The following is a 12881-nucleotide window of genomic DNA, read 5'->3' as shown; positions in this document are numbered from 1 at the left end:
GAGACTAATGCAATGACACGTGATCTCACAATGATACATGACACTATCAGTACTATTAAAGATAGAAAAAGTATTTATGAGATTAATCTCTCTTATGTTGATTATACACATAGAGTCCTCTATTTATAATAGAAGAAATATGGGTTAAGCCCAAAATACAAAATAAGAAATAATAATAAATTAACTAAAGATAAAAGATAAATATAAAATATAGATAATATACCTAACACTCTCCCTTAAGCTAGTGCATACAAATTGTTTGTACCAAGCTTATTACTAATACAATTCATAAAACTTAGTAAAAATATTTGCTTCTGCACTCATGTGACACCAAATTGCTAATGATTTGCAAGACGACATAGAAGACGAAATACCAACCCAAAAGACTCCCCTGAGCAACAAATCTCGGAGGTTGCTCCATGTAAATCTCTTCTTGCAAATCGCCGTTGAGGAATGTCACTAGTGGATAAAAAGATAATTGTTGGAGAGTCACCACAACTATAAATAAACTAACAAAAAACCATGGGAAAAATAAAGAATATATAGGCAAGTCAAATGCAATGGTGACAAAAGAAATGTCAGAAGAGACAGTACCGTGAGAAGCCATGTTTGAATAGGAGAGAGAAATCTAAGATTTTCTAATCAAGGCACCTGAAAAGGAAAAAGGAGAAACCTCGATACTCTGAATAGGTGTCTGAGAGGAGATGGGATGTGCAACAACACACGATGAACACGACCTCAACGCTTTGAATTACTACTAGACATGCCACCATGCACGACGAAAAAAAGGAACAAATCCATAACTTCAAAAGGTGCTGAGAGCGTGTAGGAGCTCCGATCGTCGTTAATGGCATGGTGGTCGCTTGGCCGAAACAATCAAAACCATTTGATCGTCGGTCAAAACCAGAACTCCTGTAGTGACAGCGATAGACGACGGTGACAGTAGATAGCGCCACCGCCGGCAGCGGCGATATAGTGATAGAGGCACCATAAACGTTTTGCTCAAAAGAACCTTAAGCTCTAAATACCATGTTAAAAATAGTGAAAAATATGTATCAGATTAATCTCCCTTGTGTTGAATATACATATAGTGTCCTCTATTTATAATAAAAGAAATATGGACTAAGTCCAAAAACAAATAAGAAATAATAACAAACTAACTAAAGATAAAAGATAAAGATAATATATCTAACGAGTGTCAATTCACATTGTCATTGTCATGTGACAAAATGTCAGTTTGACACGTGACCATTTTTTTTATTTAAAAAAAATTATAAAAATATTTAAAAAATTAAAAAAAATTAAAGCCAACAACCGCTGCCTAAAGCAATTCATAAAAATAAAAAATTAAAATTTCCAAATGGCAATTTTGAAATTTAGTACACACTTTTAATTCATAGTAAAATCGAAACATATAATGACACTGATTATCGAAAGAACCAAGGCTGTAGATGTTGTTTAGAAAAGTCAATTAATAAAATAATAAACTCAATAGTCATGTTTGAAAAACCTATGGTAATGGTTGTATAAAGAACCGAAGTTATAGACCAGTTTACAAAGGTGTCAAATAAAAATCTCAGTGTCATGTAAGGAATGTCAGATTTGCATAACCTTGTAGCAACAATTCTATAAAGAACCGAAGCTAAAGGCTCTATTCATAAAGATGTCAAATAAAATTCTCAGTTTGAAAAAAGGATGTCAGTTTTGCATGATTCTCAGTTTCAGAACTTAAAATATCATTTTTTTGAAATTTTTTTATTATTTGAAACCCTTCTGGTTTTTTTAACTAAAGCCAAAAGGTGCCTATAACTTTGGGTTTCCAGTGAATTAAAACCTATATGTTTGTAAAATTTGTAAAAATATCATGGTGTCGTTTTATGTTTAGGTTTCTTGAAAACTGAAGCTGAGTTAGAAGTCTAATTCTATCATATATTTTATTAGCATGATTCTAAAATAAAATTCATCTTCGTTACGCTTCTTTTTCTTTTCTGCTTATATTTACTTTAACTTAATTATTTTATATCTATTCTACGTCTGCTGTATTATACGGAAATGGATAGTTTCTGTGCCTTAGCGGATTAGAGTAAGAGGATTATAATGTAATCTTGATCCAAATTAATGCTGAATTGATGTACTCCTTTAGCTCTTCCATATATTATTTATATTGTGTCGTATTGAATGTATAATATTAACACCATATTATGTTTCATTTTGAACACTTTCATTCCTGTTAAGTTGGTAGTTATAGCACTGATAATAAAAAATGTTACTGAATTAATCAATGACATAGTTTTAAACATTGAAGAAATTTAAAATACAATAATACGTTGTAGAATCCGGGTGTGCAGATAAGAAAAGATGAGGATGGAAGAATAGTAATGGCAGACATTAGGTGGTAGAATCTAAAGCAATAATTGTGCTAAGGTTCATTGGGTGCATATATTCAGTGGACCCTGTCATGAATTTATCAACAATCAATCTATTTGCTGTCTCTGACGGATGGAAAGGGTCCCAAAAGGCATAGAGTTTCCTGTTGGGGCACAAGTTAGAAGCAGGAGTGCATAGTCCGATTCCATTGTATGCTCCTTGACCACAGCACGCAACTTTTGACGTCACAAACCCTGTTTATCAAACCAACATAAAGAGGATAATAAATGCTTCCTAATTCGAACATCACATTTCAGTTATTCATGATTAAACCCAGTAGAAGTTAGTTGACTATAATAAATGACCTAAATTAAGACAGTAACCATGTCCCTACACCATTTAACCTGATTTCTGGAAATCGGTCTATTAAGAATGGATATGGTAAATGCAATATTTCTGTGTTTTATTTGGGAGTATAATTTGAGAAATATTTGATAGTAGTATCAACTACGATAAGCAAGTATAATAAGAAGTGAAAGAGAGGTTAATAAGGTACCGTATGCTTGTGGATCAGTGACGAAATCCAAGTGCATAGCGAAAGCGTTTGCGGAAATGAAGACGTCGGAACCAATTTCAGTGTTGAGGGCTTGCAACAGTTGAACAAGTTGAGGATTGAACAAGTTAACGGCCCGTTGCAGCTCCGTCGCACATTCTCCGTTACGGCTATGCATCGCCAACTCTGCCGGCACGCAACCCAATGGTCCCGTTCCCGTCACCAGAACCCGTCGTGCTCCCAACTCGTACAGGTGCTGCATTAATCACGGATCTATTTTTTGTTACAACACAACATAAATATTTAAGGAAAGAAAACTTAGTTCATAATTTTTACAATAATAATCCATTAATTTTGGTGATATTTTTAATTAAATTTGTGTTCATTTTTGTTAATATATAAAATATTCAAAAATAAATTAATTTTTTAATTTTCGGTTTTATAATTTTTAATTGAGAGACTTGGTTATTATTTTCGTATATAATTTGTTTAATTGTTTTTATGCGTTAAAAGAAACATGACTTTATATAATTAATATAAGATGATAATATACATACCGAAAAGTGATAAAAAAAAAACTTTTTTTATTCTCAATAAAAACTTCATGAAATAATTCTTGATACAATAACAAAATTCACTTATATTTTAGATTAGTGACAACGTCAGTTTATATTATATAAATACTCTTACACTTTATAACGCATAAATATAAATAAACAAAATAACAAGAAAAAAATACTAAATATATAAAAACAATTACAACATAAACTTATTTCAAGATATATAACTTATAAACACTAACAAAATTGATTTAATAAAAACTTGCTTAAAAAAATATAAATTCATCATAAATTTAAAACTTAAATAAACTTCATTGTCATAACTATTATATAAATCACGTTAAAGATGAATATTGACCAGAACATCTTGTGGACTTATAAAAAAGTAATAGACAAAGATCTCTTGGAGTTTGTATAATGTTACAAAATTATTTAAATGAAATTGGGAAAGTGAGACGAAAAATTATTATAAACAAACTTACCTTCTATTTTATTTCTTTTATTTAATTATACCTTCTTATCCTTATTTCCACTCCCAAAATCAAATAAAAGCATAAACTCGTATGCCATTTTGGCTTAACATGTACAACTTGTGCTTGTCTTAATTAGAAAATTGGTTTTCCCCCATTCTGATATTTGCACAAAAAATATAAATGCAAGTTACCTGTTACTATTTTCCTATTTAGTTTTATATTTTATGCAAGTACTTCTTGGTTTTTTATGAGCAATAAATAGTATATAAGTAGATGAAACAGAATTTTTCAGTGTAAACTATCTAGCTAACAAACATTGATAATCACACAAAATATAGATTCTATCCCCTCATTATTCAACCATACTTCTAATTCAAAATTAAATTTATTGTAAATAACTCACTTCAGTAAATATCAATGTCAAAACAAACAATAATATCAATTGTCTTTTATTAACAAGAGTTAAGATTTTTATTAATCTTGACCACTATATATCAGTTACTTTAGTTTCTCGGCTCTTTATATTTGTCTCTTAAACTTTTTGTAACAATTTTTCAATTTCGTATTTTATTCTCTTTTGTTTCTATAATATAATAAATTCATCATGTGTAAATTATTTTAAAATTAAAAGACACATCTGCCTCCAGTACCGAAATTTAAAACCCTAGATTTGATGGCAATAAATAGAATCAGAATAGTAGAGTGAGAGAGGGACACCACGCATTTAGTATAGACTCACTCCTGCTCACGCTGCATCTTCAGTGACATGATTCCTGTTGCTTTTATTATTAATAACCAAAATGCATGCTGCACTCAACCACCAAATCAATTTCCTCATTTAACATGTTTGCCTCACAAACTCTACATCATCTATCATAACACAACATGATAGGATCATCTGTCGTGTAAATTATATCTTCTTTTATTATCTTCTGTAATTCTACTTTAAAAATTCATTGTTTTTTTTTTCTAACCATTCTTATCAAACAAATAACACGTTTACTTTTTTCATATTGCTAAGATATTAAATGTTATATTATTTAATATTTTTTTTGTAAAGTGTCGGGAAAATCAGTAAAAATATTGAGGACACAACCACTCAAGCATAAATTTTTCTAAGTCGCTTGATGCAATTAAGTTTTCTTTTTCTTCCTCTATGTTTTCAGCCATTGCTAGCCTAAGTCTTTTTAATGTCACACGACCACATGTCAGGGTGTAGGAGCAGACATTATGATTCAAAGAGACTAATATGCAACCACTTGTAGTCCGAGAATAAGTTACCATCAATAATTTTTTTTTAAAAATTAAATATATTTTTAGTCATGAAATTGAAATTCATATCTATTTTAATTTTGGGTTCAAATTTATTAACTACACGTATATTTATTTAACCATTCTTTATATTTCATGTTTGTTTTTAATCAAATCACTGTGTTCTCTCTCTTTGTCTTTAAAAACCACAAAAATAGTGTAAATTAGATGCTGATGAATAATTTTCAAAGAAAACAGAAGTAATGACATGCATTAATGATATAAACTTCATCTAAGTGTAAAATTGTGTAAAAAATTGTCAAAAAAGAAAAAAAAAATAAGTAATGACATGCATTAATGCAAGAAGAGTAGAAGGATGAAAATACCACAAGAATTTTACGATACTCTGAGATGATAAAGACAACGTAGTCTGGAAGAGCATATTGGCGAGATCTGGCAGAGAAAGGAACCAAAAAATAGTTGTTGACAAAATCATTGCCACCTAAGGTTATGAGAACCAATGCTTTGTTCACTAAATCTCGTGTTTGTTCTTCTCCAATTAGCGCAGCCACCCTCTGCTGATACTGTCTGAAATACGCCAATTGTTCTGTGATTCGGATAATGTTTATCTGCAAAATCAACATTCTTATATCATGATCTCATTGCATTCTCTTATTAATCAAGTAAATTATTGATTTAATTTAAAACAGAAGGAAGATAACCCTAGCCATATCGTTTTGAGTCCTTCAAAAAGTATATTTTTTCTTTTACCCCTATTATTTTCAAAATTAGATTATGTTGCAAAATAAGATATTACTTTTATAATATTATGATTAACACAGGCTAATGTATGGATGTGAAATTCACTTACAAACTGAAATCCTGTGTCATTGAGAATTCCTACTCCGGCAGAAGCAAAGTTTGCACCAACAAGCAGCTTTTCACCATTGAGCTGTGGACTCAAATACGGTAATGTGGGTTCTGACCCAATTTTCTCACCTAAATACATGCATCACACGGTTTATATATGCATATATACATCGCCTTTGATAGAATAATTAAATTAAAATATATATTAAAGAATAATTTAATTGAAATTCCAAAAGAAAATATGAAGTAGAATGAGAATAAAAGAATTTTAGATATGGTGAGCACTCAACTGATAAGGTCAGGCATGTTGAGGCCATTGGAGAAACGACCAGAGGCTCTGTGAGATGCAGAGTCAATGCCATAAGGATATGAATCGGCACGTGCAGTGGTGGCTAGGTAGTTGTTATTCCCATTATCCACAAGCGAATCACCAAACACGAAAAATGCCCTTGCCTCAGCTTGTTGAGCAACACTGCTCAAGCTCAAAAACAAACATAAAAATATAGATTTCGGAGAAACAACCATTTTCTTGTTTTGTTCCATCGGAATGTCGCCAAGAAAACCAGAACAATGTTCAATGCTATTCTAATCTCCTCCTATGACCTTGCAGCTTAACGTGAGTGTTAGGTGCCTTATATAATGCTCTTCATCATTTTATGTGCTCTTTCTTCTGACAAATTAAATGCCTTTGGCTACCTCCACTGGATAAAGAAATGGTCTAATTATTGTGGATTTTTTATTACCCTAGATGGTGTATTTCTTTTATAAAATTTATCAAAATGGCCAAAATGTTTAAAAACATATTTTATATATAAATTTATAAAAGTAGTGTCATTTTAACTTTATTTTAACTCGATTTTATAAGTAAAGAAGTTGTATTAAAATAACATAACTTTAATATAAAGTATTTTTAAGTTTTAAGTCTGAAATAATTTTAGATTAATATATTTTAAACTGAAATTTCATTAAGATAATTTTTTATTTTATAGTTCTATTTTAATAAAGATTATATTAAAAAGAATAATTTCAACTTAAAACACTTTAAATTAAAATCGTATCATCTTAATATAATTTCAATTCTAAAAGTATTTCATATTTTTATAGAAATCGGTCAATATCATCCAGCATAATTTTTTTAAAAGTTACCCATTTTAAAGAATTTCTGTACCTTAAAATTTTTTTTCACTGTCACGTTTACGGTAAATGTTTTAACTTTTAGAACAATTTACATAAATCCATCCTATATTCTAAATAGAGCTGTCAAAATAGGTCACGATCCGCGGTCAATCCGGCTCATTTCATGGCTTCGGGCCGGCTTCGATTTGAAAAAAATTTAATTTTTATGTGGGTCAGATTTCAACCCAGCTCATGCAGGTTGAACCCGTGGTAGACTGGGTTGGCCCACCAACCCACCTACTTAATTTTATTTTATTAAAATTTAATTTTAATTTTATAAAAAAATATTTATTATTTTTTTTTGCTTGAAAAAATTATTTAAGTTCTTTATTTTCAAAATTAATTAAACACCATGTTGGGAATGAAATTTGAGAGAAAAATTTGTTTACATTTAAATTATAAAAAGTTTGTAATTATTTTTATTTTAAAAAATTATAATTAAGTGAATCAGTGAACTAACCTGTTTACCCACCAACCCGTAGTGGATTGGGCCGGGTTCAGATTTTTCTGACTCACTAATAAATGAGCTGGGTTGGGTTAACTCACTAAGTGACAAATCCTTGGTGGATCGGACCGGGTCAAACCAAATGACCCGTTTTGACAGCTCTAGTTACTAGCCAACATATATATATATATATATATATATAAAGGGTTTAATAGGTTCGGAGGTCCTTATATTTGTGGGTTCGTTTCAATTGGGTCCTCCAATTTTGAAAGTGATCAATTTGGTCCCTAATTTAACAAAATTGAGTCAATAATACCATTTCCGTTAAATGCAATGGACGTCATTAACTTTTTAAACATGTGGTATGTTGAAGCATCCTTCAAATAAAACTGTGCCACCTGCAAATAAAAGGATGCCTCAACATGCCACATGTTTAAAAAGTTAACGCCGTCCATTATATTTAACGGAAAGGGTATTATTAACTCAATTTTGTTAAATTAGGGACCAAATTGATCACTTTCAAAATTGGAGGACCTAATTGAAACGAACCCACAAATATAAGGACCTCCGAACCTATTAAACCATAAATAAAGCCTATGTTCTAGATCGTCCTTGAGAAGATTCGGTGTAGACAAATAATGAAAAAGAAAATATTTTTCTGAAATTTCGAGATTAATATAATAAAAGGAAAATTTATCATATATGTTAGGATTAGATTTGTGAGTTTAGTCTGACGAAATAGAAATGAATCTGAAGATAAAACTATCGTTTTAAAAATAGAGTTAAAAATTGTGTATTTATTATATGAATTACTTTTGCCTTATATATCGATGTCCAATCACTGAATGTTTTAGCGTGTTGAACCGAACAGAGCTTGAATTACTTTTGACAGCGCTACTGCTTGTAAATGCAACGTGGCTTACAGCAATTAATAGTGGTTCTTGGACAACTTATATCCAGCTAAGATACTGCACATGAACAATAAAGCTGAATCAAGTGGCCTTTACATTTTTACTGCATCACAAGTACTTTTTATGGGAAAAATTCTGCTCGAACTCGGTGAAATTGCTTTTAACGCTGTTTTTCGACATTTTAAAGTTCTTTATAATAACAATGTTAGCATCCACAAGTTCGACAGCGTACGTAGTCTCCAACCATGTATGGAGATCTAAAACAACCGTCTTTCTAATACAGCAAACGGACTCAAGAAAACTCTGATAAATCAATGCCCATGGGTATTCATTTCGTTTGAAAAATTTAATCTAAATCTAAATAAGTGGATTCAAATTAAAATTAAATTTATATTTTCTAAAAGATTCTAATTAGACTTTTATAAATTTAAATTTAATAGTTAGACAACATTTTGAATTTAAATTCATGTTTAAAACGATAATTTAAAAGTTTATTAATGGGTTTGATATTAATTTTAAAATTGATATTTTCTCCAAATCGGTTTTAAATCTAAAGTATTCAAAAGTAATACATTTCTTCTAGAATTATTTCTCAGAATAAAACCTGTTTAAATATTTCATATTTCATAAAATGCATAATTAGTAATTAAAAATAAACTAACGTTTATATTTTTACACGCTTTCTGTAGAGTTGGGTGGAATATTTTCTAACACGTCTTAAATGTAAGTGCAAATAAAAATAAATGATATACTACATAATAGTTTTATCTCAAAATATGAGGATGCAAAATACATCAACCACTATATTTGGTGAATAAATGAACAACAAATATAAAAGTAGCGTGTATGTTTACTACATATTAATAGCTTTTGTTGGCTTGACTCAAAAGCTTATGCATAGGTTTTTGTTTAAAAAAAAGCATATACTTATTAAGAGTTGAAACAAATAAAATAATATAAAATATTTTTTCTCGTACAAAACCAAACACATAAAGCATGTGATATTATGTAATGACTAAGTTCAATACCTCAAATGATACATATGTGTATGTGAAATGCTTTAATGTGTCCGGTGTCTTTTTTTTTTAATGCTGTAAGCTAGTTTTAAACGCGTATTTAAATGTAGATGTGTGTTTATGCATTTATTAAAAGAAATTTAGAAATTGAAGAAATAAATAATAAATATTTTTAGTTTTATAATTAAGTTTTGAATAAAATCAATCTTAAAAATAATTTATAAGTATAGAAAATCAATATATTTATAGAAATATAAATAATACTTTATAAAAATAAAAAGAATAAAACATGTGTAAAAATTAAGTACATTATCTAAAAATATAAAGTATATGTAAAAATATGTGGAGTTGACTTGTTAAAAATAGAAATCATTGTATGAATATATATACAAATGTAATGTGTATTGTTAGATTTGTCTAATCAATGCATTGACAAACTCATTCAATATGTGTTGTTAGACTCGTCTAATTAGTATATGAACACACTCATCTAATGTATATTGTTGGACTCGTCTAATTAGAATATGGACAAAGTTGTGTAATGTGTATTGCAAAACTCGTATAATCTTAAAATGGATAGAGTCGTATAATGTGTATTAATATATTCATTTAGTATTTTATGAATAGACTCGTCTAATGTATATTGTTAGACTAGTCTAATCAGTGTATGGACAAACTCGTCTAATATATGTTGTAAGACTCGTTTGATTAATGTTGGACATACACATCTGATGTATCTGATGTGTATTCTTAAACTCATTTAATCAATATATGGAATGACTCATCTAATAGTTTTTTTTTCTATACTCATCCAATCAGTATATGGACAAACTCGTCTAATGTGTATTGTTAGACTTGTGTAATCTTTTTTATTATACTCATTGAATCAATGTTTGAACAAACTCATCTAATGTGTATTTCAAGATTCATCTAACCAATGAATGAACATACTTATCTATTGTGTATTAATAGACTTGTCTAATCTGTGTGTGGAAAGACTTGTCTAATTTGTATGTGGAAAGACTTGTCTAATTTGTGTATGGAAAGACTTGTCTAATGTATATTGTTAGATTCATCTAATTTATATTTGAATTACTTGTCTAATGTGTATTGTTTGACTCATTTCATTAATACATCGACAAACTTGTCTAATGTTTTTTGCTTTGCTCATCTAATTAATGTATTCCTAGACTTGTTTAATAATTTTTTATACTCGTGTAATCAATGTATGAAATTACTTGTCTAATATTTTTTGTTATACCCGTCTAATCAATGTGTAAAATGATTCATCTAACTTTTTTGCTATACTTGCTAGTGATTGTATGAACAAACTCATTTAATGTGTGTACTACTAAACTTGTATAATCCATGTATTGAGAAATTTGTTTAATATTTTTTTTATACTTTCTAGTGAGTGTATGCTTATAGTTGTTTAATAAACATATGAAATACGTAATCTAAGTTCTTTTGTTATACTCATATAGTTAATGTATGGACAAAATCTTTTATTGTGTATTGTTAGACTCATCTAATGATTTTTCTTATACTTGTCTAATGTGTATATTGTTAAACTCATATAATATTTTTTTTTGCAATATTTGTCTAGTGTGTTATTAAACTCGTCTAATCAATGTATATCTAATATATATTTCTAGATTCAAGAAATGACAATATAAATACATTACATTGATATATTTCAAAAGAATTAGTTTAATTGTTTTTACTTTCTGTTTCGATATTACCAAAGTCTTCAACTTTATATTTTGAAGTGAAAAATAGTAAAAAATAATTAAAACAATATAAAAAATATCTAATTTAAACATTTGAAATGAATGATTAAGTACAATATTTTAATTTATTATAACTTATTTGTGCGAATTTTTATGTATATACGATTAATGTTAACTTTTTTTATTAAATAAATATCAATTTAATTTTTAAATAATATAAATATGAAAATATTCAACAATAAAAATATTTATATTATAAATTAATATAAAAAAGATAAATTTATTTTTCTAAGACAAAATTATTATGTTACAATTTATTTTATGTTTCACTACAAACAATTTGTATTATTAACAAATGTATATAATTTTTAAATAATATTATTTTAAGAAATAATACTAAAACATATTTTTAAAATTTTATTTTATTAAATGATCAATTAATTAGAAATCACAAAAGGATAAAATTAAAAATAAAAAATAGTATAAAAAATTAATATTTTAAATATAAATTATTTTTATCTAATATGTTTTGTTATCTTGTATTCATTGTTAGAGTCGTTTAATAAATATATATATATATATATATATATATATATATATATATATATATATATATATACTTTTTTAATAACAATATAAATACATTAACCGTATATTTTAATTAGTTTGTTAGTTTTTACTTATTTTTGTTTTATTAAATTCACAAACTCTAACAATTTGAAGTTGAAGTTAAAAATAAATTCTTTGAAATAAACTACTAAGTACATTCTTTTAATTTTTTTGTGTGAAAAATATAATTATTTAAAATCAAATACGAAATTTTATGTATATATCATTCATAATATTTTTTAAATAATATTAAATATAATCATTTAAAATCAAATACAAAATTTTATGTATATATGATTCATAATATTTTTTAAATAATATTAGTTTAATTTATATGAAAATGAATGATCTGTCAAAATGTATTTTATATACTTTCAACTAAAGTTTATTTTAAAAAAAATGTTTATTTACTTGCGCATGTGAATTTTAATAAAAATATTTCATACTAAATATCACTACTTTTTCTTTTTTTGTTATTTATGATTACGATGAATAACTTTGGAATTGTATAAGACAGAACCAACTAATGTGATTTCAGAATATATATATATATGATCCCTTATGAAAGACATTTTCTTGAAGAAAGATAAGGTGAAGACTATAATTAAGATTAACATACTCTAAACGTTCCTAAACTAGGTCATGTCTATATGTGTCATATATTCTTTTAAGTAGGTCTACGAAAATGGTATAAAAGGTAAGACTATTCATTTATTTATTACTATGTTTATTATATCTGACAAAATTAATTGTTTCAACGTCAAAATATCTTTACATATATCTATCTTATCATTTAAGTTAGAGAGAAATCAACCATCTTAGACAAAGGAGAATTGAAGCTAAAAAGATATTGTAAGGATATGTCAGTTCTGAACAAAAACATGCGTCAATTTTAAGGTTTTTTATTTTTGTCTATTTTT

General features: G+C 27.6%; 1 protein-coding gene across 1 annotated transcript; it reads right to left on the bottom strand.

The window, feature by feature from the left end:
* Positions 1–2254: 2254 nt before the first annotated feature.
* LOC108347160 (GDSL esterase/lipase At5g33370) lies at positions 2255–6680 on the bottom strand. The gene is made up of 5 exons (XM_017586311.2): positions 6365–6680; positions 6076–6203; positions 5591–5833; positions 2924–3176; positions 2255–2621 (listed from the first exon to the last, which is right to left on the bottom strand). Exons 1-5 carry the CDS (start codon positions 6615–6617, stop codon positions 2389–2391), a joined length of 1110 nt encoding a protein of 369 aa, XP_017441800.1. The 5' UTR covers positions 6618–6680; the 3' UTR covers positions 2255–2388.
* Positions 6681–12881: the final 6201 nt, after the last annotated feature.

This window comes from Vigna angularis, chromosome 9 (assembly GCF_016808095.1).
Source record: "Vigna angularis cultivar LongXiaoDou No.4 chromosome 9, ASM1680809v1, whole genome shotgun sequence".
NCBI classification, from domain to species: Eukaryota; Viridiplantae; Streptophyta; class Magnoliopsida; order Fabales; family Fabaceae; genus Vigna; species Vigna angularis.
Note: the sequence above shows the minus strand (reverse complement) of the source record. Positions and strands in the feature narration are given on the sequence as shown.